Here is a 26,273-nt window from a genome sequence, read left to right on the forward strand (position 1 = left end):
ATTGTCCGTTATCTATGGGTTAGCAGGCGTTAATTATCTATGGATCAACAGTTTGTCACACCACCGGGCAGACATAGTTATAACCCAAACACGGCAACTCTGGTTATATAAATCCGGGGTACAGAGCTGTACGTACATGCATTGTTTTTTTCTTCTTAAAAGTGGCGGACCATCCAACACTCGGACCATTGATATAGCATCAAATTACTGTTAATAGTATGGGATGTTATTGGGTTTTTAGAATTTATATGAAATTTTCATGCCAATTCTGTCAAATGTCATGTACTTAAATGACCATAACAACACTACACTATAGCCCTCCCCCCCAAAAAAAAACAAAAAAACAAAAAAACAAAAAACAAAAACAACAAACAAACAAGCAAACAAACAAACAAAGAAAAAAAAATACAAAAAAAAAATCACACAACACGACACTAAACAAAAACAAAAAACAAAGCATGTACAAAAGCTAAAAAATAAACTCAAACGACAGGTACATATTGATTAATTAGATATTTAATCTATTGTAAGGGACCTAAGAAAAAGAACATATATTACAAAATATTTTATTCTTTAAATTACTAATTCAATTATTTCTGTGTGTGTCTTCTTTCATATAATTACTTGTCACGAAACCCAACAGCAATGCACATTTACGTTACAAGGTCAAAACCCTACGTGACATGACCAGTGCTTGAACTTTTCGTATGTAAAATACCGGTAATCACGAATCGCATCTGACGTAAACGCCTCTGGCTTTTTCATCTTGTACAACATCATTCTGTATGTAACTAGTCAGTATTTACTATTTTACCAGAAGGTTTGTCAATATTAATTATGAACAACGGCAAGAAAACAACTTTCACTTGTGTATGAAGCAAATACTTATCTAGCAAAATAAAGCATGAACTAAACTATCTTGTGCTAGATGATACAATGACATTTCTTTAATTAAGTCGAATACAAAAAATACCTATCAATAACATTACACAGGACCGTATTTTATGGAATGTTGGTATTCCGCTTTCTGTCCGTCCGTTTGGATGCTTTGATAGTAAAGGCAGGCTGTAACATAGCTTATTCAGTACAGATGTTCGGTTTCTTTTTTTGGGAATAAGTAACCAAGTAATCTTATAAGTATGGGTTTAACATCATTTTATTTGCTTTTATAAAGGGACTGGATGAGTTCCTTGTATTATTTTTCAAAGTTAAAATAATATCCACCACAAATATAACTTCCTAGCTTTGTTTTTAATTGATCACTGTCATCAAAATGTGCATAAATTTTATTTCATTGTCAACAGTTGTTCATTTTTACTTTTCACAGACGCCGCGTTTTGCAAAATTAGAAAAGAAATATGTTACATCTCTGAAAATCATATACATATGTATATATATATATATCGTTATGCCGAAATTGGCAAAAGATTTCTGATGTAAAAGGAAGTTTTTCAGAGTCGAAAAATTGTCAGTATGGAGAACAATCAAAAGAACAGATCCTGGTTTTCTGTAGATTGTCTGTATGTAAGATAACAGAAAACCGCAGAGGATAGCAAGATTTGAAGGGCAGTCTTCTACGGTATTGGAAAAATTGATTACTTGCTTGTTTGATTGATTGATTTTGACTTGACGTCCTAGAGCATATATTTCGTGCAGGACAAGAACGGTTGGCCAATCGCGCGAACAGAGCCTGCTTTCAACTTGTGCGACAAACTGAGCCGGATTTCACTATAATGTAGGTATGTATCCCCCCCACATGACAACATTATTCTGACTTCGAACCAACTGTGCAGTCGTCACTCTATTCCCTTAAATACTGCGTGCTTGGTTGAGAAGCAGTGGTTTCCATTTTTTAAATCCTTTGGTTGGACTCGACATCCTGTACTTTAGGCGAACACTACTCGGTGACTTTACCCTAAGACCATCGAGGTGGAAAGGGAACATAACGCTGACTTGGCATAATAATGAGCTGATCATTCTGTTTCACATGAGAAAAGATCTTCTGAATATACTAATCTCATTAACTTTCTTATTTTTCCAAAACGCACCATCTTCTAAATTATAAACATATGTCTACAGTAAAAATGAGTTTAACTATATACCTTTTTGGTCGATTTTGAACATTCCGTGCAATTATATATAAATGAGACGAACCATGGCGTTCATTACAATAGGTTACTAACATATCCGTATAAAACCTTTATAAAGCTAGCTTCCGATTCAGCTTATTTATTAAATAAAAATGTATTTAATGTGATGAATTTATTTTAAAAAAAATCCAAGACGGGAAAGGAGTCATGGCCATCGCCACTATACGTTACCTAAGTTACATGATGTCTCCATAGATGGTCTCCTTCTTTTCATACAAAAATCTCTTGGACTTCATTACATTAGAACCAAACTTTATTCTGTACCTCTCACTGTACTACACTCCCTTTACAAAACAAGTCTTGACACTCCTGTTTTTGACTCCACCTCATTATTATACAGACTTGTTGCCATCATTTTGGATATTGGTTTCCACAGACTCTTTCAAACCAGTTTGTCTGAAAAGTCAAGATGAAGGAAAACGATCATTTCTTTCACTGCGTTTGTCAACAAAGGTATAGATGCAATTAATTTGGCTAACATCCTCCATCACAAAAACGTCAACAAAATTCCCCAGTATTTCAAAGACAAATCCATACCAATTATTTCATATTCCTATACATCACCCATTACATCCAAAGTTTTCACTTATAAAAGGCTATTCCAGAACCTCGAGATTGAGGATTTCAAGGCTAAACCACCTGACTGTTCTTGCAAAAACACTCCATTCAAATATGGTCCTCAGGGTCACGTCGTTACGGGAGATTTAACCATAATCGAAAACGAATCTCTGCGTAATATCCTTCCTAAAGGTCCCAAGTACCGTGAACCACGCTCCATAAATTGGAATTATAACTTTAAAGTTCTTATGGATGCTGTCGATGACTCTGCAAGAAAATGGATAAAACGAGAACAAGAAGACATTGATTCTTTGTCAGAGTGGTTAAAGGCCGCGAGGTCTTTAATTTGGAAACGAATGAAAGTTTTACGTAGGTCAATGAGTGCCAAAGCTACATCAGTTTTCAAAGACCACGATGTAGCAAAAACATTGTCTACTATACATGACAAGTATGTTGTCGCACCAGCAGACAAAGCCCAAAACAACATTGTTTTTGTCTACACAACGTTTTACATCCAATGTTTATTATCAGAGGTAGACGTAGAAAATAATAACAGTGATAAGACCTATACTGCTACCACATTCTCCAAAGAAGAGGTTGTGGAAAACCATTAATCTGTGCTATCCTCTTTTGGTCTCTCTACCAAGGACGATGATTGTGATTTACCGTCTATGTACTGGATTCCTAAACTCCAGAAGAATCCATACAAACAACGTTTCATAGCTGGATCTGCAAAATGTACCACCAAACCTCTTTCAAAACTTTTAACTTCTATACTCACAACTGTCAAAGAGGGTCTGTCCAGACAGCATGCCTCCGATGGGCCAAAGTTGGCTGATGGTTGGTTCATTGGCTTTTAGTTGGCGTTGAACCAACGTTGGCCAACGGAGGCATGCTGTCTGGGTGCAGTCCGACCACAGCACTTGTTACTCCCGTAGTGGTATTAATTCAATGTGGATCCTGAACAATTCTAAAGATCTTTTGGATACAATCAGTTCAAGACTATTATCTGAATATAATAGCATTAAAACCTATGATTTTCAACACTGTATACTTCTATTCCACATACTCAGTTAAATCCAGACTCAAAAACATTATACACCGTTGTTTTTCCAAAAATGATGGTACACCTAGATACAAATATGTAGTTCTTGGTAGAGATTCCTCATACTTTGTAAGCAATAATTCCAAATCATCTTCCAAATATACAGAGGAAGATGTTTACAAAATGCTGAAATTTTTAATCGACAACATACTTGTCCAGTGTGGTGGACGTGTTTTTCAACAAACGGTCGGCATTCCAATGGGAACAAATTGTGCTTTACTTGCTGACCTATTCCTTCACTCTTATGAGGCTGACTTTATAGCTGATTTGATCCGAAAGAAGGAATATCGTTTGGCTAGATCCTTTAATCTCAGTTTCCTCTATACAGATGACGTATTATCTTTAAACAATCATAATTTGATACATCGCATCTACCCCAAAGAACTTGAGATAAAGGATACTACAGACACTGTAAAGTCAGCCACATATTTTGACCTACACTTAGAAATCGATGGTAAAGAAAAACTATTGACCAAACTTTACGACAAACGTGATGACTTCATTCAGAATTGTCAACTTTCCTTCCATTTTTGGCAACATCCCTTCAGCACCTGCGTATGGAGTGTTCATATCACAACTCATACGTTATGCCAGAGCTTGCCGCATCTACGCAGACTTTTTGTATCGCGCTAGAACTCTAACAAATAGGCTTCTGGAACAAGGTAATGTTGTTATAAGATTGAAGTCATCACCACAGAATTGTTATGGTTGTCATCATGACCTCGTGGATCGTTATGGTGTATCCATCTGCACAATGAAAACTGATTTATTCAACGGGTCATAGTTTTCCTTTCCTCGTTTGTCTACCTCGGACTTGACTTTGTATGAGCAACTCGGCGGGTGTTTCTAGAAAAGCAGAGGACGCTTATCCTGCCGGTGCACTTGGTCCATGCTCCCAGTTTTAGTGGAGTCCGAGTTGCTCATTTGCTTTTGTTAGTTTGTATGTATAATTTTAGTTACTTTATATTCTTTGTTGTGTATGTCTGTTTTCCATGTATGGTCTTTGTCCCTGGATTGCATTCTTTTGATTACCGCTATAACCTTGGTTCCCTTGATTACTCTTTGAGCCGGACAAAGAAGCGATGCATATCTTAATTGACCATTCAAAACATCCCCATTTGTCCTAAGTGAAAATTAGGAAAATCGAACTAAACACAGTACAAAATGTGTAAAGAATTTTTTTATACGAACAGAAATGGAGGACAAATAGTCCTTTTTGTTAAAAAAGATCCTTCACTTTTCCAATATTTGAACAATATATGCACACGTACCTTACATGTACCATAAATAGAGATAAATGTATGTGTTTTTACAGGATAAAAAAATTCGTGTGTATACATGTATATTCCTGAAAAGATCTTTCTTTGTAATGTTTGATCAATGTAGGCCCGGTCCCTTTTTTAATTTTAGATATTTATGAAAATATCACATTTTCGTGTGTATATGCAGGCATAAAATAGTTTTTAACAAAAGATTTTTTTTTGCTCACCCCCCTGCCCTCTGTTTGGATCCGCCGTCTGTGATTTTTTCATGATCTTCAGTACTATAAAAGACCTTGGTTATGCTATACAAAAAAAATGCTGTCTTTTGTACCATCTTCCATACCAGTTTCAGATTCTATTGTTCGGATAATATCATTGGCAATGACCGCATTACCACACCATAAATACGTTTTTTCTTATTCCTTTCGAAAAATATTCTCGTATTTATGACAAACTGTAATTAAATCAACACTTCACGTCAAATTCTGTAACTATTGCGTCAGAATAATATGATTGAGTATTGAAGGTCTACCTCCTTGTTTTCCTTATAAAAAAAGAAAACGATTTACTTTGATAGAAAAGTTCGACAATGTGATCAAGTTAAAAGATATTTGACCATTTTTTTTCAAGACGTAGTGTAATGTGTTGATTTCTGCAAATAGGGTGCGCATGCGTGAATCGAAGTTATTTTTTTGCTAATGTCGGACATGTATATTGTGAAAAACGCGAAATCAAACATGTCTAGCTCAGTTCCTGCGTTTCTCACAAAGCTTTGGACTCTGGTAGAAGATCCTATGGTTGACGATTTAATTTGCTGGGACGAGGTAATGCGATATAAGGTTTACAATTGACCCGAAACAAGGAGTCAAGTTCGATCCAAAAAAGGGGGATGACAGTAGATGGAATGTTTACATTCCTTTTGAAGAATGTATCATTTTCCGTGTGTTAATGTGCAGTTAAAATGTATATTTCTAATAACGACTTAAAGTATTGGAAACAGAGTAAAATGTCAATTCAAGTTTGAGGGCTGACTTTTGTGATTTAACGAATTAACTTACAAGAATATTTCACCAATCTTCATGTTACATACATGTGATAAAGTCATTCCTTCAAAACTGGAGATTTGTCATTTTTCAGCTGGGGATTTAGTTTGAAAACTGGAGGTTTTTTATTGGCGTTTTTTTTTCGTGGTGTAATGAATCAGATATACATGTATGTGAAACTTATGGAAAACCTTTGTATTAAGTCTGTTTCCATGAGACAAAATGCTGAATACTCTATTTGAATAGTTAGAATAACCCTTTTGATGGAGTAACACTTTTAATGATTTTATTAATTACAATATTTACATAACAAGAACAGCATAAACATGAATAACTTTCTATTTAAAAGTGTCATCATTACTAAATAGCTACTATTAAGTAATTTTCATTTAAAAATTGTCACTACGTGCAATTGCTACTATTGCATTAATATGCATCAAAATGATTTAATTTCAAATAGTCATTACTTGCTTGGCACCACTTTAACTTTGACTTCCATGCAGCATTGAATTTGGAACAGTACTTTGCTTTCTTGGCAGGAGGTGCTGATGATGAAATATTACGTTTTCGGTATTTTGATGGTTGATGATCATGGGAGTGCTCCAAATCGAAAAATACACATAGTTCCTCCATTGACTTGGATAAAAAAACAAGCCATACTTTGAGCTAATTTCAATGTTTCCATAACCACAAAAAATCAAATGTCCCGCATCAGTATTTACACAATGTGTCCCAATCGTCGCTGATAAATAGTTTAATCATTTGAGAGTGTGCCACTAAAACTTTGGATAATTGTCAATCATCTCCTGTTGTTTGGTATATTATCATCACACCTTTTGAATTACGTCTCATCGATAATCACTCTGCACTAAGGCTCTAAATTACTGTTTATGACCCTAATTAACATGTTCATCTGTCTACCCGAGATCAACTGGAAATTTGTTATTTGATCCTCTCAGGTTTTTTTGTTCAGTTAAAAAAATGGTGTCCAAAATTTGTTTACGGTATAATGTTCAGAAAGCGGTTGATTTTCTGTTTAAATGGTAGAACAGTAGGCAGGTTTTAATTCTGGTAGAAATGAACTACCGCCAGTAGGTTCACATGTATGATTTTATGAAAATACATAGTGAAATTTAATTTAATATTATGTCAAAGCAAAAGATTTTGTGAAAGGGACAATTTAACTGCTTTAAGTGCCGACCTGAAAATACATCTGGATTATTAAACATCCCCATCTGTCATACCTGTTAGCCTAGTCTAACCTGATTGTGGGAGATCTCCTGCAGTCCATTATCAAACTGCAGGTGATTTTGCTTGATGACATTATTGACATATTTTGTCAATAGGAATAAAGAGAATTTTATTCCGATCAGCTGTTCCAAGCATTTCGCTGGGTGGGTCATTCTTACAGGTGTTGTTACATTTGTATGTAGGATAGAGGATCAAGTTCATGATACATGTCACAACAAATCAATATTATACATGCGTCTCAGAATGTGATGACTCAATTTGTTACACTGCTCCATTGGATGAAATTGATACATGGAAAATTATATATATATTTATCACTTATGTGTCTCAGAGGGTACCTTTGGGTGGTATAATTGCTTATACTCGACGTCAGATGTTGCTTGTTATTGTTTTTAATTTCTATTTTCGTAACATTTGCGATTCGGTATTAGAGTTGTCTTTCTTACAACACATATTGTGTTAATTGACTTATGTCTAACAGTGGGCGGTACTCACGGGACGTTTCTGCACTTTACTCAGCCAATAAAAATCCTTACGGAAAAATCCAATACAAAATTCGTCATATTGGTTTCTACGGGACCTATTCGTTGACAAACAATGTTCGTCACATTTCAGAGATCTCCGGTGAAAACTGTCAGTTTTCCCGCCAAATCGGATTTGTAGGTAACAAACAGGTAATACATCTGAGAAAGTTCGAAGGTACTGAAGTGCATGCTGGAATCATTGGTCTTTAGACAAACCACATAGAATTAACAACATCTCTGTAGCAAGCCATCTGAAAGAAAATGGCCGACTTCAAAAATATTGCCATTCAAATTTACCAACTCGACGGATTCGGATGATTGACTTCATAGGGAGATATTATTTCGTTATTTCAATTGTGTCAAATTAAATTCTAATTTTAAACATGGGTAGGTGACAATGAAAATGTTCGTTAGCCTTTTAAAATTAATTTTTGATGGTTTAGCCGAGCTGACGTCGAGTATAATATTTTATGAAAACATACTTTAAAGAATTTGTTAGAATTTGTCAATTGATGGGACTGTATTAGGCCATTTTTGGCCAAAAGGCTGTTAAAGTGCAATGAGGGTGCAACACAATTTGTATTTACACATGTACATTGCAGTTGAATGGTTTCATTTGAAATTTCATGTTACAAATTTAGACTTTGTGTACTGACCAAGTCTTAATTTTAACATGAATTTCAATTCTCCGTGTACATTTTAGATAATTTTACAATATATTGTATATATATTTTTTTAACAGTCTGGTGGCAGTTTCCATGTGTATGACCAAGGAAGATTTGCTAAGGAAATTCTGCCCCACTATTTTAAACACAGTAACATAGCAAGCTTCATCAGACAATTGAATATGTGTAAGTGTAACCTAAATTTTCCCATGAGCAATTGAATTACATGTCTTGATATTTTAAGTTTTCAGTGATCTTCAGATTTACATGTTTTTCCAATACTAGGCAGATGCAGCAATGCTTTTTAAATCGATGTACATGTATGTTTTCTTGGTCTTCTGTATAATACTACATGTGTATATATGTGGACCTCATTTATTTGCTTTAAAAAGTAGAATTTCATTCTTGCCCATTCCATTGTCATATATATTGACCCCAGAGTTAAATATCATAGTGATAACTGATCCCCTTTGATAATATAACCACCCCTATTATGGTATAGTAAAAAGTTCCTTTATATTGAACATACATGTATGGACCTCCAATTTTGCCAGTTTCTGTCATAAATCTTATCCCATTATGATATTAACTTACATGTACATTGTATAAATGTATTTTGAACTGTGTTTTGTAGATGGCTTTCGGAAAGTTTCACATATTGAGCATGGAATCAAAGATGAAGCTGATGACTTAGAATTCCAGCACCAATTTTTTCAGAGAGGCCAAGAGCATTTGTTGGAGAGAATCAAACGAAAAATTGCAGGGGTATAACTTAATTTACCTGAAATATGCATCTACATGTAGTTGCTTATTAATTTTTATAAAAGATAGGAACATTGGATGTATTGGTATATTCACACGTCAAAAATAAAAAAGAATTAAAGAAGAAGACTATGTTATTGTGCAAGTCATAAATATCAAAACTAATCTGTTAAATGTTCGTGAAAATTACATTAAAAAATATAATTTTCTTTTCCTGTGGTAATAAGGGAATTTGAATTTCCCATGCCATTGGGCACAACCACGATCTGTTTAGCTGTGAGGTTGGGAAGTCGGTGTGTATAGTGAAAGTAAATAGGTAGTTGATTACAATGTCCAATAAGCACAACATTTCTCCTATAATTTCAACCCAGAAGAAGAGATTGAGGCACAATGGGTAAGCAAATGTCAGACAACATTGACAAACAACTGGATTTGCAGGTAGAAGACTGTTATGTCTGAGGAATATCTAATGGCTACTTCTGAAGAATGTTTATTGTGCTGGTCAAATTTGTGCAATCGTAAGCTTGAAAGCATGTTTTGGTAATTAGAAAAACAGGATCATAGAAATATTTATAGAATATTCTTTGTTTACATATTAATATGCAGTACTTGTGTCAGTATCAAGTCAACTTAGTGACATCACAAGCTAAACTGAAGCTTTTGGTAAAGATCAATAAAATCTGCTTACTATTCTCCTTCAGATAAAAGAGATCTGCCAAATGGCTATCCACATATATTTAAAAAAATTGAATTTTGAATAGCCTTGTGCATTTTACAAGAGCTCATCTTACATTAAAAGTTGTTTTTTTTGTTTACATGGGTATGATTTTTCATAAAAGCCTAACTTAATGCAAAGATGGTCTTTCCTATTAATTAATCATAATCTGCATCAATAAATTTTACCAATCTATTAAAACATTTTTATGGCTCAGTCAGTATTGAGTTTGCTTTGACATCATGTGACATTGGTGATACATAACTATGGCAGCCTAATCAATGGAGCTTACATCCTGGCATTTCATTGGACTAAAGCAATGATAACCATGAAATTGAAGGCTCTAGTGAAGGCTTTTTTCTATCAAAACAGTCTTAGGACTTTCATACATTGGTTAGCTTGTTGAACCAATTAAATAGCTAATTGAAAAACAAAGTCACACTGATCACCAATTAAGTAACTGTCTTTGTAAGAATCATGCAAAATCTGAAAAATGTGATACACCTAAAAAAAGGCTACATATCTTTATTTTTGTAATTAAGTTGTTTTATGGGTCTATACTATAAAATGTGTAATTATTCATTCAAATCTGCCTGCTCTTAGGAGATAATCGACATTGAAAATACAGTAGATTCTATTGTATTTGAGCACCATTTACAGAGTTATCTCCCTTAATTTTGAAATCTACAGTGCATTCTTTATAATTTTTATCTCCTAAGAACACGGGTTATATGAAAAACCACATGTTTATTTCCGTTTACTATGACATTTCAAACAAAATATCAAAAATAAAAATATGTAGGCTTTTTACCCCTGAATCACATTTTGCATGATCCTTAGCTGGAGTGCTACTAAAATCTAATTCAGATTCTGTATTTTAATTATATATTGACAAAACAAGAAAGTAGAGATAGTACTTTTTTGTAAAGTATTTCTCTTTTTTTTTGGTAGCCACTTGATTTAAAATACCATAGACAGGAACTCAATAAAATACTTGTTTGGCTTGAATTAAATCAAAGCATTTCTTTCGGTCAAATGGCATGATTTAAGAAGGTAGACCTAGGGTAAGGGACACAACTCTTACAAATCATTGGAACAATTATATTTAACATCAATCTCTTGTAAGCATCAGAGTAACTTGGACTGATTTCAACCTGTTTCAAATGAAAGCTTGATAGACTTTGGTGAAATTGAATATGATACAAACATATCACTGATTTCAAGAGTTATGTGAGTTATGTCATTCAACCTAGTTCTACCACCTTAAAAAAATTAAGTTGCCCAATAATTTTTGATTATGCAGTTTTGTACATATTGCAGGGAACTACTCACATCAAGACAGAGCCTCTACAAGAAATTCAACAAGCGGAAATCAATAAAGTTATCAGTGAAGTACAGATCATGAAATCTAAACAGGAAACAGTCAATACAAAGCTTATGTCCATGAAAAGGTACTGTTAATATATTAAGGTGTAATAAATTGCTATTTTTGCAAAAAAAAAAAAAACTACTGAAATTAATTTTCAAGACTATCAAACGTTTATTATTTTCAAAAGTAGTTATAATTGCTAGCCACAATTATGTCATTGTAATAAATCTTTGGACATGAACAACTGTGAAAATTGATCCAGCATTATAAGGAGAATTGATATGGTGAGTGCATGTATTTCAAGGAGACAAAAATCCCACTGGGATAAAAAAATATCAGCTAAGGGCCACCCATGGGTATTCAATGAAGGTTGAGGAAACCCTCACACCACTGGGCAGGCTGTAGCAACATTATACACAGGTACAGCAAAATTGTTGCCTCTATATACTCCAGTATTATCTATAATGAAATGTTATTGTTGTAATGGCTCTTTGTCATTTTATTAATGACTCAGTTTTTTCACTATTGCCTTATGGTATTTTCCTTGTATTTAAAAATTCCATAATGCACACTGAAATAAATTTCATTATGTCACTCTCAGACTTAGTATTCAGTAGGAGTAAGAACCTTTGTGCTCTGCCAAAGGAGGCTAAATTGCCGACCCTACCCCCATCTCCCTATTTTCAGGGGCAATCAAAATTCATCAACCCTAAAATCTTGTGTCCTAACCCATTTTTCATTTCATTTTCATTTCATGTTCATTTTTTTATCCATTTCATGTACATGTATCATCACCTGAATATAGATGAAATATTGTGCGTTGGCATTAAACACCAACAATCAATCAATCATTTTATTTTGACAGAGAGAATGAATTGTTATGGAGAGAAGTTGCTTCCCTTAGACAGAAACACGGCAAACAACAGCAAATAGTGAATAAATTGATTCAATTTCTGATCCATCTGGTCGGAGGAAGATCAGGAATGGGAGTTAATCTTAACAGAAAGAGGCCATTGATGTTGTCTGATTCTTCAAATCAAGTTGTCCCCCCTGCCAAACTGAAGAAATATTCCAAAACAGATCTATACTCTGTACAGAGCGTGAGTTTTTTAACTTTTCCCAAATAACTTTTATTGTTCAGAAGTTTCATGAATGTTAGATCTACTGATGTATTATATTTTGATCAAAGTCACCTATGTTAGAAGTGACACCAAACAATTTTTCCCCCTTTTGCCCTTGGTAATCTTAAAATTTCTGTGGTAGACTTATTCTCTTGACTCTACTTCTTCAAGGGTGGTAGTTGTAGGAAATACAGTTTGTGTCCTGATAACAAAGTCTTGCGATATTTCAGTGTGAAAATACCGAAATATAACAATACATCTCAATGATATTCATTTGAATAGAAATATAGAGTTATCCTCATGTCTGAGCTAGTTAAATTGTACCTGTGCTGTTTGTTTTTTTTTACAGCCTGAGTCTACAAATTCACCTGATAATAATCTGGTCAGTGGTCCTGTGATATCTGAACTAATAGATCAAGACTATATACCAGACACCAAGCAAGCTGTCAACACTGGTGTTGATCAACAGGTATGGTATTATTTATTATGTTACTAATTCATTCAGTTTAAATATCTAAACACAGGTATACAGTGCAGATGTGTTTACCTTGACATGTTCTTCCTGAGAAAGCCAGTATCCAAAATCAATTGCCTAATATTCTGTTTCTCGGTAATTTATACCTGTAGGTATCATTTCATTTTCTTTTTCTATGTTAAAAAAATAAATCCCATTTCACCTTCAAACAGATAATTTTCAAATAGCCTATTTTGTTGAATAGAGTTGTGATCTCTTCATATGCTGCCAAATTAGATAATTGAGCTTCAATGTGACATAATTTTTCATTAGATGCTTTAAAGAGTGGATTTTTTTACAATTTGTTATCCATGCCTGCCAATGAACTGATCCATAGTGTTTGTGTCAGGGCCAGTACTATGTGACAAGCTTCATTGATCTATGTACGTGTACATCAAAAGAAAATGTTACAAATTACCAATAATGTTGCTATACTAGACTATTGATTAACATGAGAAAGTTATTAGTGAACAAAACTTACTTGCAATTACTGATTTTAGGAAAATTCGATCTACAGGTTTGTTTAAACATTATAGAACTTTTTAAAGCACTTGTTAGTCTTACAAGTCTGTATAAGGTGTGTCACATGAAGAAAAAATGAAGGGATTTTGTTATTATTTACCAATTATGTATATCTCATAATTCTTTAAATAACCATCAGAATGTTTGTATAGTTTGCCTAAGATGTTTATACATCAAATTTAGTTGAAAACTTGAAATGCACTATGGGAAAATGGCTAGAAATTTTTTTCACACTTTTCCCCTATAAGTATAAGCAGTATAAAGATTATGTCACAGATGCTTCAGGATAAATTTAAATAGCTTTTCAGTTGTTTTCTAGATGTATTGGATGTATTTGAAGCAAAACAGACAAAACAGTAGTGTGCCACCCATTGCCTGATTCTTATACAGAATGGTATTTTTAAGATTTTGTTTGAATACAATATTCTTTCTTTGTTTCAGGGAGATGCTTCTGTAGGAAATGCTATTTATACAGCTGAACCAACCAAACTTGTAAGTATTAAGGTGGAGGCAGGGAATGACATTAACTTTTTGTTAAACTTGTCCTGTAGGGCAAATGTATGGCAAAATTTACTTGTCAGAAAATGATTTTAGCTTGTCCCAAGAATGGGGTCAATTCTTGGCTTTTCCAGAAATTTCAGTTGTCCTTCAGGCAAATAACATTTAGCTCCTGTTTGTCCAAAAGGCAGTTTTACTTGTCCTGGGCAATAGGACAACCTTTAATGTTATACCCTTGGATGCCAGGACAAACCATATTTTTCTCATGTACAAGTAAGATAAATGGAAAGATTTTTAGGGACAAAAATATGAGGGAGCAATGTATAAGGATTTTAGTAGAGTACATATATTTGATTTGATGCAAGGAAATTGCATTTCTTTTTTCATTATTTTTCAAATATTTGTTATCAGGCTTTAGATATAAATAGGAGGACAGGTGTATCAGCTTCCGAAACACTCATGTTATATGTAAGTATGTTTTTCAGGATCTGTCTACAAGTGACTGGAAGTTACCATCAGATCTATTATCCCCGAGTATCCTAGATATCAATGACTTGAAAGATTTCCCTTCTGAGCTAAACGTGAATCCATCAACAAATATATCATCTGTCTCAGGAAATCCAACAATAGATACCAATTATCTCTCAGGGCTCCTACCAACCAATTCAACACCTACAGCTGATAGCAGCTTAGATAAGTAGGTATTTTTATACCTTGCCACATGAAGTAGCAAGGTATTATGTGACACCCTGCCACACAAGATAGCAAGGTATTGTGTGACACCCTGCCACACAAGATAGCAAGGTGTTATGTGATTTCCTGCCACACAAAGTAACAAGTTTATATGTGATACCGCCTCCCCCTCCTGAGGGTTTCAATATGATACTGTAAATGCATCGAATTTTTGCAGATATTTGCGGGTATCAATTTTCGCGCATTGAAAAAATGATAAGCCTTACATAGTGTTAAAATCAGTTTCGCAGGTACTATTTTTCACGCTTTTTTGTTCACTGCAAAAATACCAAAAAATTAGTACTCCATGAAAATTTGTACTTTTACAGTAACTTAAGAATGGATTGATGAACTTTTGCAGTAATTTAGTACCATAGATCACATGTTAAATGCAAAGAAATTTGTAAATATATAGCAAAATAAAAAGTGTTGTTTTTGAGTTTCGCCATTTTGAACATTTTAAGGAAAAATGTTACTTTATTGTTCTGATTTAATAAAACTGATGATAATTTCCACACAGTTTTTTAAATAATTTAAGAAAAGACATTCCTTGTGACTTTATTTCATTTTGGGAGAATTTGTAGGTAAATATATTTCATTTTTTTGTCTCTTAGTTTCATCAAGTTAAATATTTAATCTTGTTGTTTCGAGATTAAAATGGTTATAAATGATACCCCATTTCATTTGCTGTTAGCCATTTTCCATAAATGATAAAAAACAAAAAAAATTGTTCTTTCTAAAATGTTCAAAGTTGAGTTTAAAATGATTGTTTAAGTACAATTACTGACTCTTATCAATAACCCTTGAAATGCTTTTCTTTCTTAATGAGGAAAATCTTTTTGTATTAAAAAATTTTGTTTTATAAAAAGTATATATGTACATTGTATTCATAGAAGTTTACAACAGAAGAAAAAATCTCCTCCTGGATATACCCGACAACAGTCTATGTAAGTTAATATTTAGTATTAGAGTTGACAACCAGCAAATGAATTTGATATTTTGTATGTCTGTTTGAACTGTTTTCTGAGAAACTTGTTATGAAATTCAGTGGGATGTATTATAACATATGGAGACATGCATACAGTCAAGAATTTATGTTTTGGCAAAAATTGTAGATGTGACAGCAGATTGAACTTAGACATTTTTCAGGAAGACTTTATCTCATGTGTTGTCCGCAACTCCTCCTCAACAACTTGTAGGATTGTGATGAATCTTTAAAGAGTGCTAAATAACCATATTGGGATGTGCATATTGTCACAAATTTATGTTGAAAGTAAATTTGCAGTTATACACTGGCAAATATTTTTCACTTGAAATTCATGTTGATTGAGCTTCACACTAAATTCATGTGAACTTCACTTGAAATTAACGTGATTTTCACATGAAATTCACTTAACATGAATTGCCTTTGAACAATTCACGATTTCACATGAATGCTTGATTCACCCACATTTCACATCAACTCAGAAACTCACAAACTTTGTTTTGCTTAGTACGGACGAAAATTACGCAAGATGATTTTGCCTGTGTATTCAGTTATTGTGTTGTCATAAAAAAAAATAGAACTGATTGTGGTTTTGAGTTAGGTGTTTTAGAAATGGCAGAAAAATTGTGTGTCAATAGAGCTTAGTTTATCCCAATAAAAACATGAATTGTGTCTCTTTATTAGTCCCCAAATGTACAATTTGCTGGCAAAAATAATGACTGTAGTGACCATGCACAGTCAAAATGTAACTGAGGAAAACAAACTTAAATGCTCATTTTGTTTAACTTAGTCATATTTGACCATATCAACACAAAAATGTTCATTAAAAACACAGTTTATGTAACTCAACACAGAAATGCATTAGAGTCTTAAAACATCAAAGTAAATCTAGTGTTGAGTAGAACACAAAATGTCTATTACAACGTTTTTAAGCATAGAGTTGGGCATATTTTGTCTACCTCAACATGTAAAGTGTTCACATAGTTTTTGCTTGACTAACTCAACCAAAAGTATTGATAGCCAAAAAAAATACAGATGCAACACTTTTTACCATTGAAGTAGACAAAATGTGTTTTTCATACACAAATCAAGGTGATTGAGACATTTTGTGTTTGTATCAGTCAAATAATGACTGGATGGTCATATCAGTCATTATTTTGTCTAGTAATGAGAATTCAACAGGCTGTGGAGGTATTAGTCCTGTTAGGGGCAATGTTTAGTTATATGCATAAAGCTTTTTAAGAGAACTGTCATGTTCTTCTAACTTTACATTTTTTTTACGTTTCTATCCCAACAAATTGAAAATGCTATATTCAATGATTCATGAATATAGAATGGATTGCTACAGGCTAATTGTAAATAGATTCTGTTGTCAGGAAGATGACTCTCATACAGTAATGAGCAAGGGGTCTGTTCCTTGTATCTATTGTTATATATGTGTAATTCAGTTTGTGTGTTTGTATTGTAGACATGAACTAAACGACCATGTAGATACAGTACAGTATGATTTAGAAGGCTTACGAGATATTCTACAAAATAGCCAGTATAATCTGGATCCAGAGTTCTTGTTGGGGGTAGGTTACACTAAACATTGATTGTACTAGTCACAAAAACACGATAAAATAAAGGTTTTAATGATTATTATTTTTCCCAAGCATAAACAGATGTTCTCTGCATTTTCCCAGGTGTCATCTGTCATATACAATATTTAGTAATTTTCTGCACAAGAAATTTTTTTCACCATATCTTTAAATGATGAATTACCATGTGAATATGAGAGAAAGCTGCAGTGAATGGAATTATTATTTTATATAGTTTTCTTTTTTATGATACAAAAAACCAAAATGAACTGACTTTTCAAAGTAATATGCTGAAAATCACACGAATAAGTTCAGACATATCCAAGATTGTTATGAAAAATATTATGTTTTAGATATTTTAGAACTGTAATTACCAACCTGATTTTTATTTTGAAAAAGAACATTTTATCTATGAGAAATTTTTGCAGTGATTTAAAAAAAATCTTTTGTTTTTGGAAGTGCTTTATTTTGGTTAGGCAAAGTTTAAGTGTGAATTTTTTGTTTGTTTTTCAGCTTTTTAAATCGGATTCATCGTTACACGATTCTGAAAACGTATGTTTATATTTTTTTTTCTCGTTTTTTGCTGTATATATAATTTATATTTTTATGTCAAATATGTACCTGTAGTTCTACACATCAACATGTTTTCTCTAAGCTTAAATTTTCCTGTTATACACATACTTTCAACTTTCTTTCTCTTTGTCTGCCTAGACTTGCCACTTTGTATCCCATGTGTACTGCATGATTTGTATTCTCCCATTCAGTATTGTAACTAGGACCAAATCAATGTGGAAGCCTTTTTTAGCAAACAAAAGGGGAGGGAATTTGTTGGTTTGTTTCTATTGCAAGCGTGTTGAAGCCTTGGCTTCTTGAAATACATTGGGATTGCACATCTAGAACTGGTTGTTTTGATGTGTTGGGAAACGACATGTTTTTATAAGGTTAGCTTTCGTAATGTCTGATGTAGAATTAGATTTACTGAGGTATTTGGATGCACTTAATTTTCAACTTAAAAATCTTCATATAAGATGATTAATAAATAGTTTTCACACATTTTTTACAAGACCTGTTTCAGTTTCTTCTTTTACATTTTTTCCTTTACTTGCCTGGCCTTATTGAAATTTTTGTTTACTTTTTAAAGAATTTATAGTAATTTTCTTTTGCTTTTTTAGCCACTGTAGGATTTGATTTACAACTTTGTAGCTTGCCATTGTGTATACTTACTTGGTTTGTCTGAATAAACATGAAAGCTGTAGTTGATGTTTTTAGGTAATAAACATCATAGACCCTGAGAATTTAAAACATGAAGAAGATGAGCAAGCGAACAGCCTGAGTGCCTCAGGTATGTTTAGACTAGAATAATATTAAAGACATTGTTTAAACATGTTGGTTATTAAATTTCCTCATTTTTTTTTGTGAGTCCATTTACTTGTTTCTGTGATTCAATAACATGTTAGGGATGTCTTTCCCCAAAAATCTTTTTACCCAACTCTTCACAACCCCCATATGAAAGTTAACATCAGCTTAAACAGTTTTGGGAAGTAAAAGTTACTGTTGAGCATATCATTATAGCTTCACTTTGCAGTAAATTAAATTTTACAATTCTAGTTACACTATCCATTCAAAATTTGTTCTTTCCATTATTGTAGCTACATTATCCCATGTAATTGGACGTTACAATGAAAATGTCTCCACTTGTTTTTGCCCTGTCTGTCTGTCTGTTTGTCACACTTTTTTAAGTTTGTCTTTTTGTAATCTGCACAAAAGTTCTTGAAACTTAGGTGGTAGTTATGACATGATGTGTAGTTGTGCATATTACCAGGAATGTATGATCCACTGAATTTAATTAGAGTAACACACCTTTGAATTTTAGAATGAGGGAAGACAAAACCAAGCTTTATTTGTAGCAACTTCATCCAATGAATTTGACATTACAATGATTGTAGCATTTGTATAAAGATTTTAACCTTAAAATCAAGCTCTAAAGTGTGATAAATTAAGTGTAATTAGTAGATGAAATTTTTTTTAAGGTTTGCTTCTTCTTGGGGAGTAGAATTCTTAGTTTTCAATTTTCATCAAGCCTGTGCTTTGTACTCATTTTGTTTAATTTCAGAAATTAAGGAGATAGACCTAGGGTATGGACATAACTCTTGAAATCAGTAATATGTTTGTATCACATTCAATTTCACCAAAGTCTATCAAGCTTTCATTTGAAACCGAATGAATTCAGTCCAAGTTACCTTGATGCATACATGAGATTGATGTGAAATGCTGAATAAAAACATTCTAATGATTTGTAAGGGTTGTGTCTCTTACCCTAGGTCTACCTCCTTAATCAAGCTTATCTGTGATGCTTATCTGCCATTGTGAAAATAAAAGTAGAGTTCAACTATATTGAATTGACTGGTCACGATTTTATTTAAGTACCGTTCTGTGTAAGAATCAGGCAATGAGTGCACATCATTTTTCTAAATTTAGACTTTTTTGTCTCAAACATATTCAAATACATTTAGAAAACAACTAAAAAGCTATTTGAATTTATCCTGAAGCATTGGTGACATAGATAGGTTTGATTGCTTATATATGAAAAAAGTTTCGGAAATTTTTCCTGCAGTTTTTCCATAGTGCATTTCAAATAAATTTGACCTATCAATATATTAAAAAGGCAAACTGTACAAACTCTTTGACTGTAATTTCTTGATGTTATGAGGTATAAATACTTGGATAATGCGATTGATTTTTTTTTCATGTGCTACACCTTATACATATTTTGCCTGATTCTTTGATAGAGAAGTACTTAATTATTATTCTATTAGCAATGTAGAAATATGCAATACTTATTTAATATTGGTATTTTCTTATCTTTTAGGTAATGAACTGGTATCATACAAACCAACAGATGTTCTACCAGACCTGTTTGACTTGGCAGACTTATCCAAGGATGATGAATCTGACATTGGTACTCTTGGCATGGACACATCTTCAAACCAACATGTACCAGCTGAGGAACTTGATTGAAACTTAGACTATTATAGCTAAATAAGAAACATCTTCACAGAAATAAACTATAGATTGATAGGTGCAGTCAAGAAAAGTGGCGTGTTAACAGTCAGGCCGAATTAAATCATCCTTTCATAAAATAGCTGTCTAATAACTTGGTACCATCAATGCTGGCATTAAATGGCTGGAAATATTACTTAGATTTATAAAATGGCAAAAACATTGAAAGTTACAAGCAATATTGCAGATGTGAATTACAGGCAGTTAAATGTTGTTTAAGCCTCTTTTGCATGGCTAGTCACAGCAGCAATATAAACAGACATGATATTTCCGTGCAATTGAACTTTTTGATATTGAAATTATATAAATTGGTGAATTGTATACCGTGAAATTCATATCTTGACCTACACTTAGAAATCAATGGTAAAGGAAAACTATTGACCAAACTTTACGACAAACATGATGACTTTTCATTCAAAATTGTCAACTTTTCAACAGACTTTTTGCATCGCGCTAGAACTCTAACAAATAGGCTTCTGGAACAGGGTTATGTTGTTACAAGATTGAAGTCATCACTACAGCAGTTTTATGGTTGTCATCATCATCATCATGAACTCGTGGATAACCTTGGTTCCCTTGATTACTCTTTCAAATCCTGAATTTACCATTAGGGTTTTTTTACCATATATTTACTTTTTACAGTTTCTGCATTTTTGGTTGGCTCCATATACCAATGTCTATAAATTCATTTAAACCAGACAAATACATTAAATTTTCACCATTGATGATAATTTAAAAGACATTTTGGTTTTATGTTAGTATGTCTATTTATATCTTTTTTTTTATTTATTTACATATTTACCATGAATGCTTCTGTCAAGATTTCATCAGTAGCTTTTTTTTTTAAAATTTTGTATGTTAAGAGTGGTTTTTATTGTAATAAAATATGTTTTGATTGTATACCTACATGTAAGTATATATGTGTATTATAAATTTGGTACACATTGTATATTTTGGCAAAAACCAAGGCTTTTGTTACAGGCCAATTATGATTTCAAAGGGTGTATTACAACAAAGGTTGTTTTTGAACTATATTACCAAAATCCTGTATTTCTTCAATACAAACAATATGTGACAGTCCCATAACCTAAGTACCGTGGAATGGTCCCTCATGTACTGCATCATCCATAAAAAAGGTATAAATTTTAATAACTCCCTTTAAAATTGTGAAATATCCCCCAGTTTGGGAATGAGTGATTTACATACATGATTTACATAATTATGTAACAACTCGCCCTCTTCAACATTTCTGATTTCTGCATATCAATTTGTCATCCAGTTTGAAGCATTTAAAGAAAGATTTAGGTAATGTTATCATAATTTAATTATGTGTAGTTAAAACTTTCTGACCAAAATATAGATTAAATTTTCAAAATTTTATTCTAGATCAAATTCAACTTCAAATTCAAATGCAGGAATTGACTATTAGGATTCTTATTTATTTTTTCTGTGTCTCACTTAAAATTTTGCATACTTTTGCTGTTTTATTTGCCCTGTAAATTTGTATCTGAATATTAGCCAAATCTCATATTGGAAAACAAGTGATGAACGATATTGCTCACCATGGATAAATATTTTTTAAACAAAAAGAAAGAAAGAAGAAAAAATACTGTTTAAAGCACTGATAAATGAATCGTGCTGTATTTTAAAAATATGAATCCTCATTCTCCTGCCCATTGTGTCAGTGAAATTGTACTTAAATTTATCAATTGATTTAACTGAACAAATGAAATGTGTTGAATGTTTCTGAAGAGAGTTCTTTATAACATTTGTTGACTGTTTCTTGTTATGTATTGTTTTGTATGGAAACATGTATGATTGTGGACAAATGTAGTTGTCGGACAAATGTACAGTTGTTGGTGGACAAATGAACTGTTGTTGGTGGCCAGATGTACACATGTTGGCGAACGAATGAACTGTTTTTGATGTACAAATGTACTGATTATTGAAGATAATCACTCAGCATTAAAGATAATGACGTTCTGATGCACAACCCGATTTCGTTGACAACAGTTGACTTTTTATGAACACTAGTATTGTTTATGTTATAGTACAGTTATACCAGCAGGTGGTTTAATGTGATCATAGCTTCAGTCGTAACGTTTTTCTGTTTCAGTTTTCTCTGCAACTACTTTATATCACAGCCATTTGATTTTTTGACAAAAGCTTTATGCCAGGTATATAGCTGTGCCAAATTGTTGGACTTTAATGAGAAAATACTGTACTTCGGACTTTCAACAGAAAATACTGTACCTCGGACTTTCAAGAGAAAATACTGTACCTCGGATTACAGTTTATCAGATATATCATGGCACACTATTTATGCAGCTATTCTAATGTTATTCCCAATTAACAGCTTTTATCTCCCAATTCCAGAGTATACTTTTCCTAACTGCATGTAAAGACTCATTTAGTCCAAACTTATGTTTTTCTGCTTAATTAACATCCCTGAACTTTTGAGAGCCTCAGGTAGAATTTGATTCTTTCTGTATGGTTAATACACTTTGTTGTTCATTGAAGACCCGTGGGTAGCCTTGAGCTGACATTTTTCATCCTGGTGGGGTTTTTGTCTCTTAAAAGTTCACCATTTCTATTCTCCTTATATTAAGTATTGCTCTCTTCATGCTAATGTATTTTCAAAGATAGCATATAAAGTAATTTTTACCCTATTAATTTAATGCATGATATCAGGTCTAGTAAAAGACCTCTACAAATTGACAGTGTGATGGCAAATATTTAGTCCATGAATAGGGTTTATTGAGTGCTAACCGTAATATTCACAAATTTAAGGTTGTGAAATATATCATAATACTTTTACATCTTTAAGTCTATTTCATGATATTTTTTTCATTGTTAATAATGTAAGCAATTTGACTTCGCAGTATGCTAATTTAGTCGCCGACAACGAAGTGACGGAGACTTATTGTTTTTACTGTGTTTCTTATTAAGTCACCAAAACGAAGGTTTGTGACTTATTGTTTTTGCTCCGTTTCTTCTTATTATTATTATCAAGTCCACGAACACAGTGTGTCGGGGACTTACTGTTTTTGCACGTTTCTTCTGTATTATTAAGTCGCCGAACACGAAGTGGCGATGACTTATTGTTTTTGCTGTGTTTATTATTATTATTATTCTAATTCACCTGTCATAAAATTGCCGCTCGTTTTTTTCCAAAATGCCTTATCTGATTGAGATGAAACTTAATAGGAAGTTAGAACTACTCTACAAAAGATGCACAACTGCAAAAGGTATAATACCACTATTAAGGGGAACCAGTCGCCTGCACATACCAGAAAGTAGTCCGTAAAAAACAAAGTAGTTCCTAGGATGCAATGTACATTTGTTGTGATTTAGCCAGTATATGCAAACTGGGTATCATCTGAAAGCTTATGTCAGGTACACACTGAATACAAGTTTTGAACTCTGACGTAGAGAATAATTTGTTAGGGTCCAGATCTTAAGCCCATTGATTAATCAAATTACCAAACGGAAAGTAGTATTTTTAGTACCTTTCTACTTTCACTTCACCATTCTTTCTTAGAAGCCATTATAGGTATGCTGTAAATTTTATGAGAGAGTCTTTAAAGAGTCCCCTCTATGATAAAACCTGTTTAAGTTCATTTTAATAAACTTTAAAAAAGATTGGGATCTTGAAAATTGCTTAATTCAACATAGAAAGTAGTTGTACTTTTAATAGTGTTTTTACTCCTCCAAAATTTTTATTCCAGCTGCCGCCTTTTTTTCAAAATGGCCGTCAGACTGGACATGCCCATGTTTTAGACCGGAATTTGAACATCACATATCTCGAAAACTGCTGATCAGAATTTGACGAAACTTGGTGCATATATTAAACTCAATAGTCTAAACAAAATCAGGGGAAAAATCGCGTGCGTCTCGGCCGCCATTTTTGAAAATGGCCGCCAAACGCAGTCGAAAATTCAAGTTGGTCTGATTTAGATGAAAATTGGTATCTAGGTTTTTTAAGACGCAACGATTAAGAATCTCAGACTTAATCAATAATTTGAACTAAGTATCGACCTTCGATGAAAAATGATATCCAGGTTCTTTATGCTGCCTTGATTAATAATTAGCAGTTCCACAGACGATATGTTTTTCAAAAGACTAATCAGGAAATGGGAGGCGACTTCTACACGTTTCGTGGAAACGTAAATTTTGATTTCCACTATTTTTGTTGTGGATAGAAAAGCACGGAATTAATTTTTATATACTATACAACCCTAACCATTTTTTGAAACCGCGAAAATATGTTCACTTGACAGAATCTGTGAAGATGAATACCTTTACAGTATATTGTAAGTATTTTTTAAAACTTCTTGTTTGGAAGTTGTTAAATGTTAGGAACCATTTCCTACTGATATGGAATCTGTGTGTAGATGCAATTTGAAAAAAGAGTGAAAAAAAAAACTTTTTCAAGACTACAGGTCATACAGTGGTACTTGGATGGCGTAGTTTTCACACTTCCAATTTACTGTACACCATGAACAAAACATTATTTTTATTTACCGTATGCAACTCTCCCATTCTCATTTAAAAAAAAAAAGTTGCAATAATTACTTATGACGCAAACTTTACACTAAAGAAGTTACCTTCATCTTTAATGTTTATTCTATTGACATGTCTGTTTTCTTGTTTAAAATGAATGACAATAATTCTGTAATGTAAATCCCTGAAGAGCTGTGTTCCTTTTAGAGTAAAGATTATTGTTTTCATAATTTCAAGGTAGCTATCAACTGCGTTTAACTTTTCAACACTGTGTATTAAGCTGTCATTGTATGCATGTGATGTTATATGCTTTGAGTGCTGATATGTTAGGAGAGGAATAAAAAATTGCAAAATACTTCGTTATAAATTTTAATTAAATATTGAGATAATACAAACATACCAATCAAATATATTGCGAATTTCATACCTGTTTCAAGGAGTAACATCTTATCAGAAATATTGGAAGCAAATATATAGGAAGAGCTCAATATCAAAACAAAGTATACAAGAAGTTCTTAAAACAAAAAATACCACTCCAAAGTACGTGATTGAAGACACATGGAAAAAGTTGTGAATTTTATTGGAATTCAGTGCATTGTGGGTCACAGAAAAAAAACATAAGCAGTTACTACGGATTAGTGGAAAAACAAAACCAACACAGAACACATTGAAAAAAAAACCGTATACAGTGCATTGTGGATCAAAAGGATATACAACAAAAGCAAATTGCAGATTATCGAAATCTCACAAATAAATCCATATTTATGCATTGGAATGTGGGTCAATAACAAAAAATATTCATTAGCGGTCACTGCAGATTAACACACAAACAAAACAAAAATGCAGACGGTCAAAAAGAAAACACAATGACATTACAAATTTAGGGAAAAATAAGGAAACATACAATATAAAAACTTATTTGAGACAAATATAACAAGATATAGCTACAAGGATTTTTTTCTTGACTCGAAAGATCCTTTTCTTTTGACTAATATTCAGAAAGAGTAATCAAGGGAACCAAGGTTATAGCGCTAATCAAAAGAATGTAATCCAGGGACAAAGACCAGACATGGAAAACAGACACACACAACAAAGAACATAAAGTAACTAAAATCATACATACAAAGTAACAAAAGTAAATGAGCAACTCGGACTCCACTAAAAACTGGGAGCATGGACCAGGTGTACCGGTAGGGTAAGCGTCCTCTGCTTTTCTAGAAACACCCGCCGAGTTGCTCATAAAAAGTAAAGTCCGGGGTAGACAAACGAGGAAAGGAAAACTATGACCCGTTGAATAAATCTATATTTATGGTGCTGATGGATACATCATAACGATCCACGAGTTCATGATGAC

General features: G+C 32.9%; 1 protein-coding gene across 2 annotated transcripts; it reads left to right on the forward strand.

The window, feature by feature from the left end:
- Nucleotides 1–5,739: 5,739 nt before the first annotated feature.
- On the forward strand, nt 5,740–25,274 carry LOC148617765 (heat shock factor protein-like). Of its 2 annotated transcripts, XM_088585309.1 has the most exons (13): nt 5,740–5,899; nt 8,636–8,744; nt 9,193–9,323; nt 11,356–11,486; nt 12,270–12,504; nt 12,875–12,994; nt 14,003–14,053; nt 14,545–14,756; nt 15,685–15,738; nt 17,245–17,350; nt 17,870–17,908; nt 18,626–18,698; nt 20,226–25,274. In XM_088585309.1, the coding sequence occupies exons 1-13, from the start codon at nt 5,774–5,776 to the stop codon at nt 20,372–20,374; spliced, it is 1,536 nt and encodes a 511-aa protein (XP_088441435.1). In that variant the 5' UTR covers nt 5,740–5,773; the 3' UTR covers nt 20,375–25,274. The 2 variants fall into 2 exon arrangements, with proteins under 2 accessions (XP_088441435.1, XP_088441436.1); XM_088585310.1 differs by lacking the exon at nt 17,870–17,908.
- The last annotated feature ends 999 nt before the right edge of the window (nt 25,275–26,273 follow it).

Source organism: Perna viridis, chromosome 5 (genome assembly GCF_037379345.1).
Source record: "Perna viridis isolate PV_CMFRI_1.1 ecotype Kerala chromosome 5, ASM3737934v1, whole genome shotgun sequence".
Taxonomy (NCBI): Eukaryota; Metazoa; Mollusca; class Bivalvia; order Mytilida; family Mytilidae; genus Perna; species Perna viridis.

Coding starts and splice junctions, on each gene's coding strand:
- LOC148617765 (XM_088585309.1), top strand. CDS start 5,774: ATGTCGGACATGTATATTGTGAAAAACGCGAAATCAAACATGTCTAGC. Junction 12,505..12,874: donor ATCTATACTCTGTACAGAGC/GTGAGTTTTTTA, acceptor TTTTTTTTACAG/CCTGAGTCTACAAATTCACC. Junction 14,757..15,684: donor GCTGATAGCAGCTTAGATAA/GTAGGTATTTTT, acceptor TTGTATTCATAG/AAGTTTACAACAGAAGAAAA.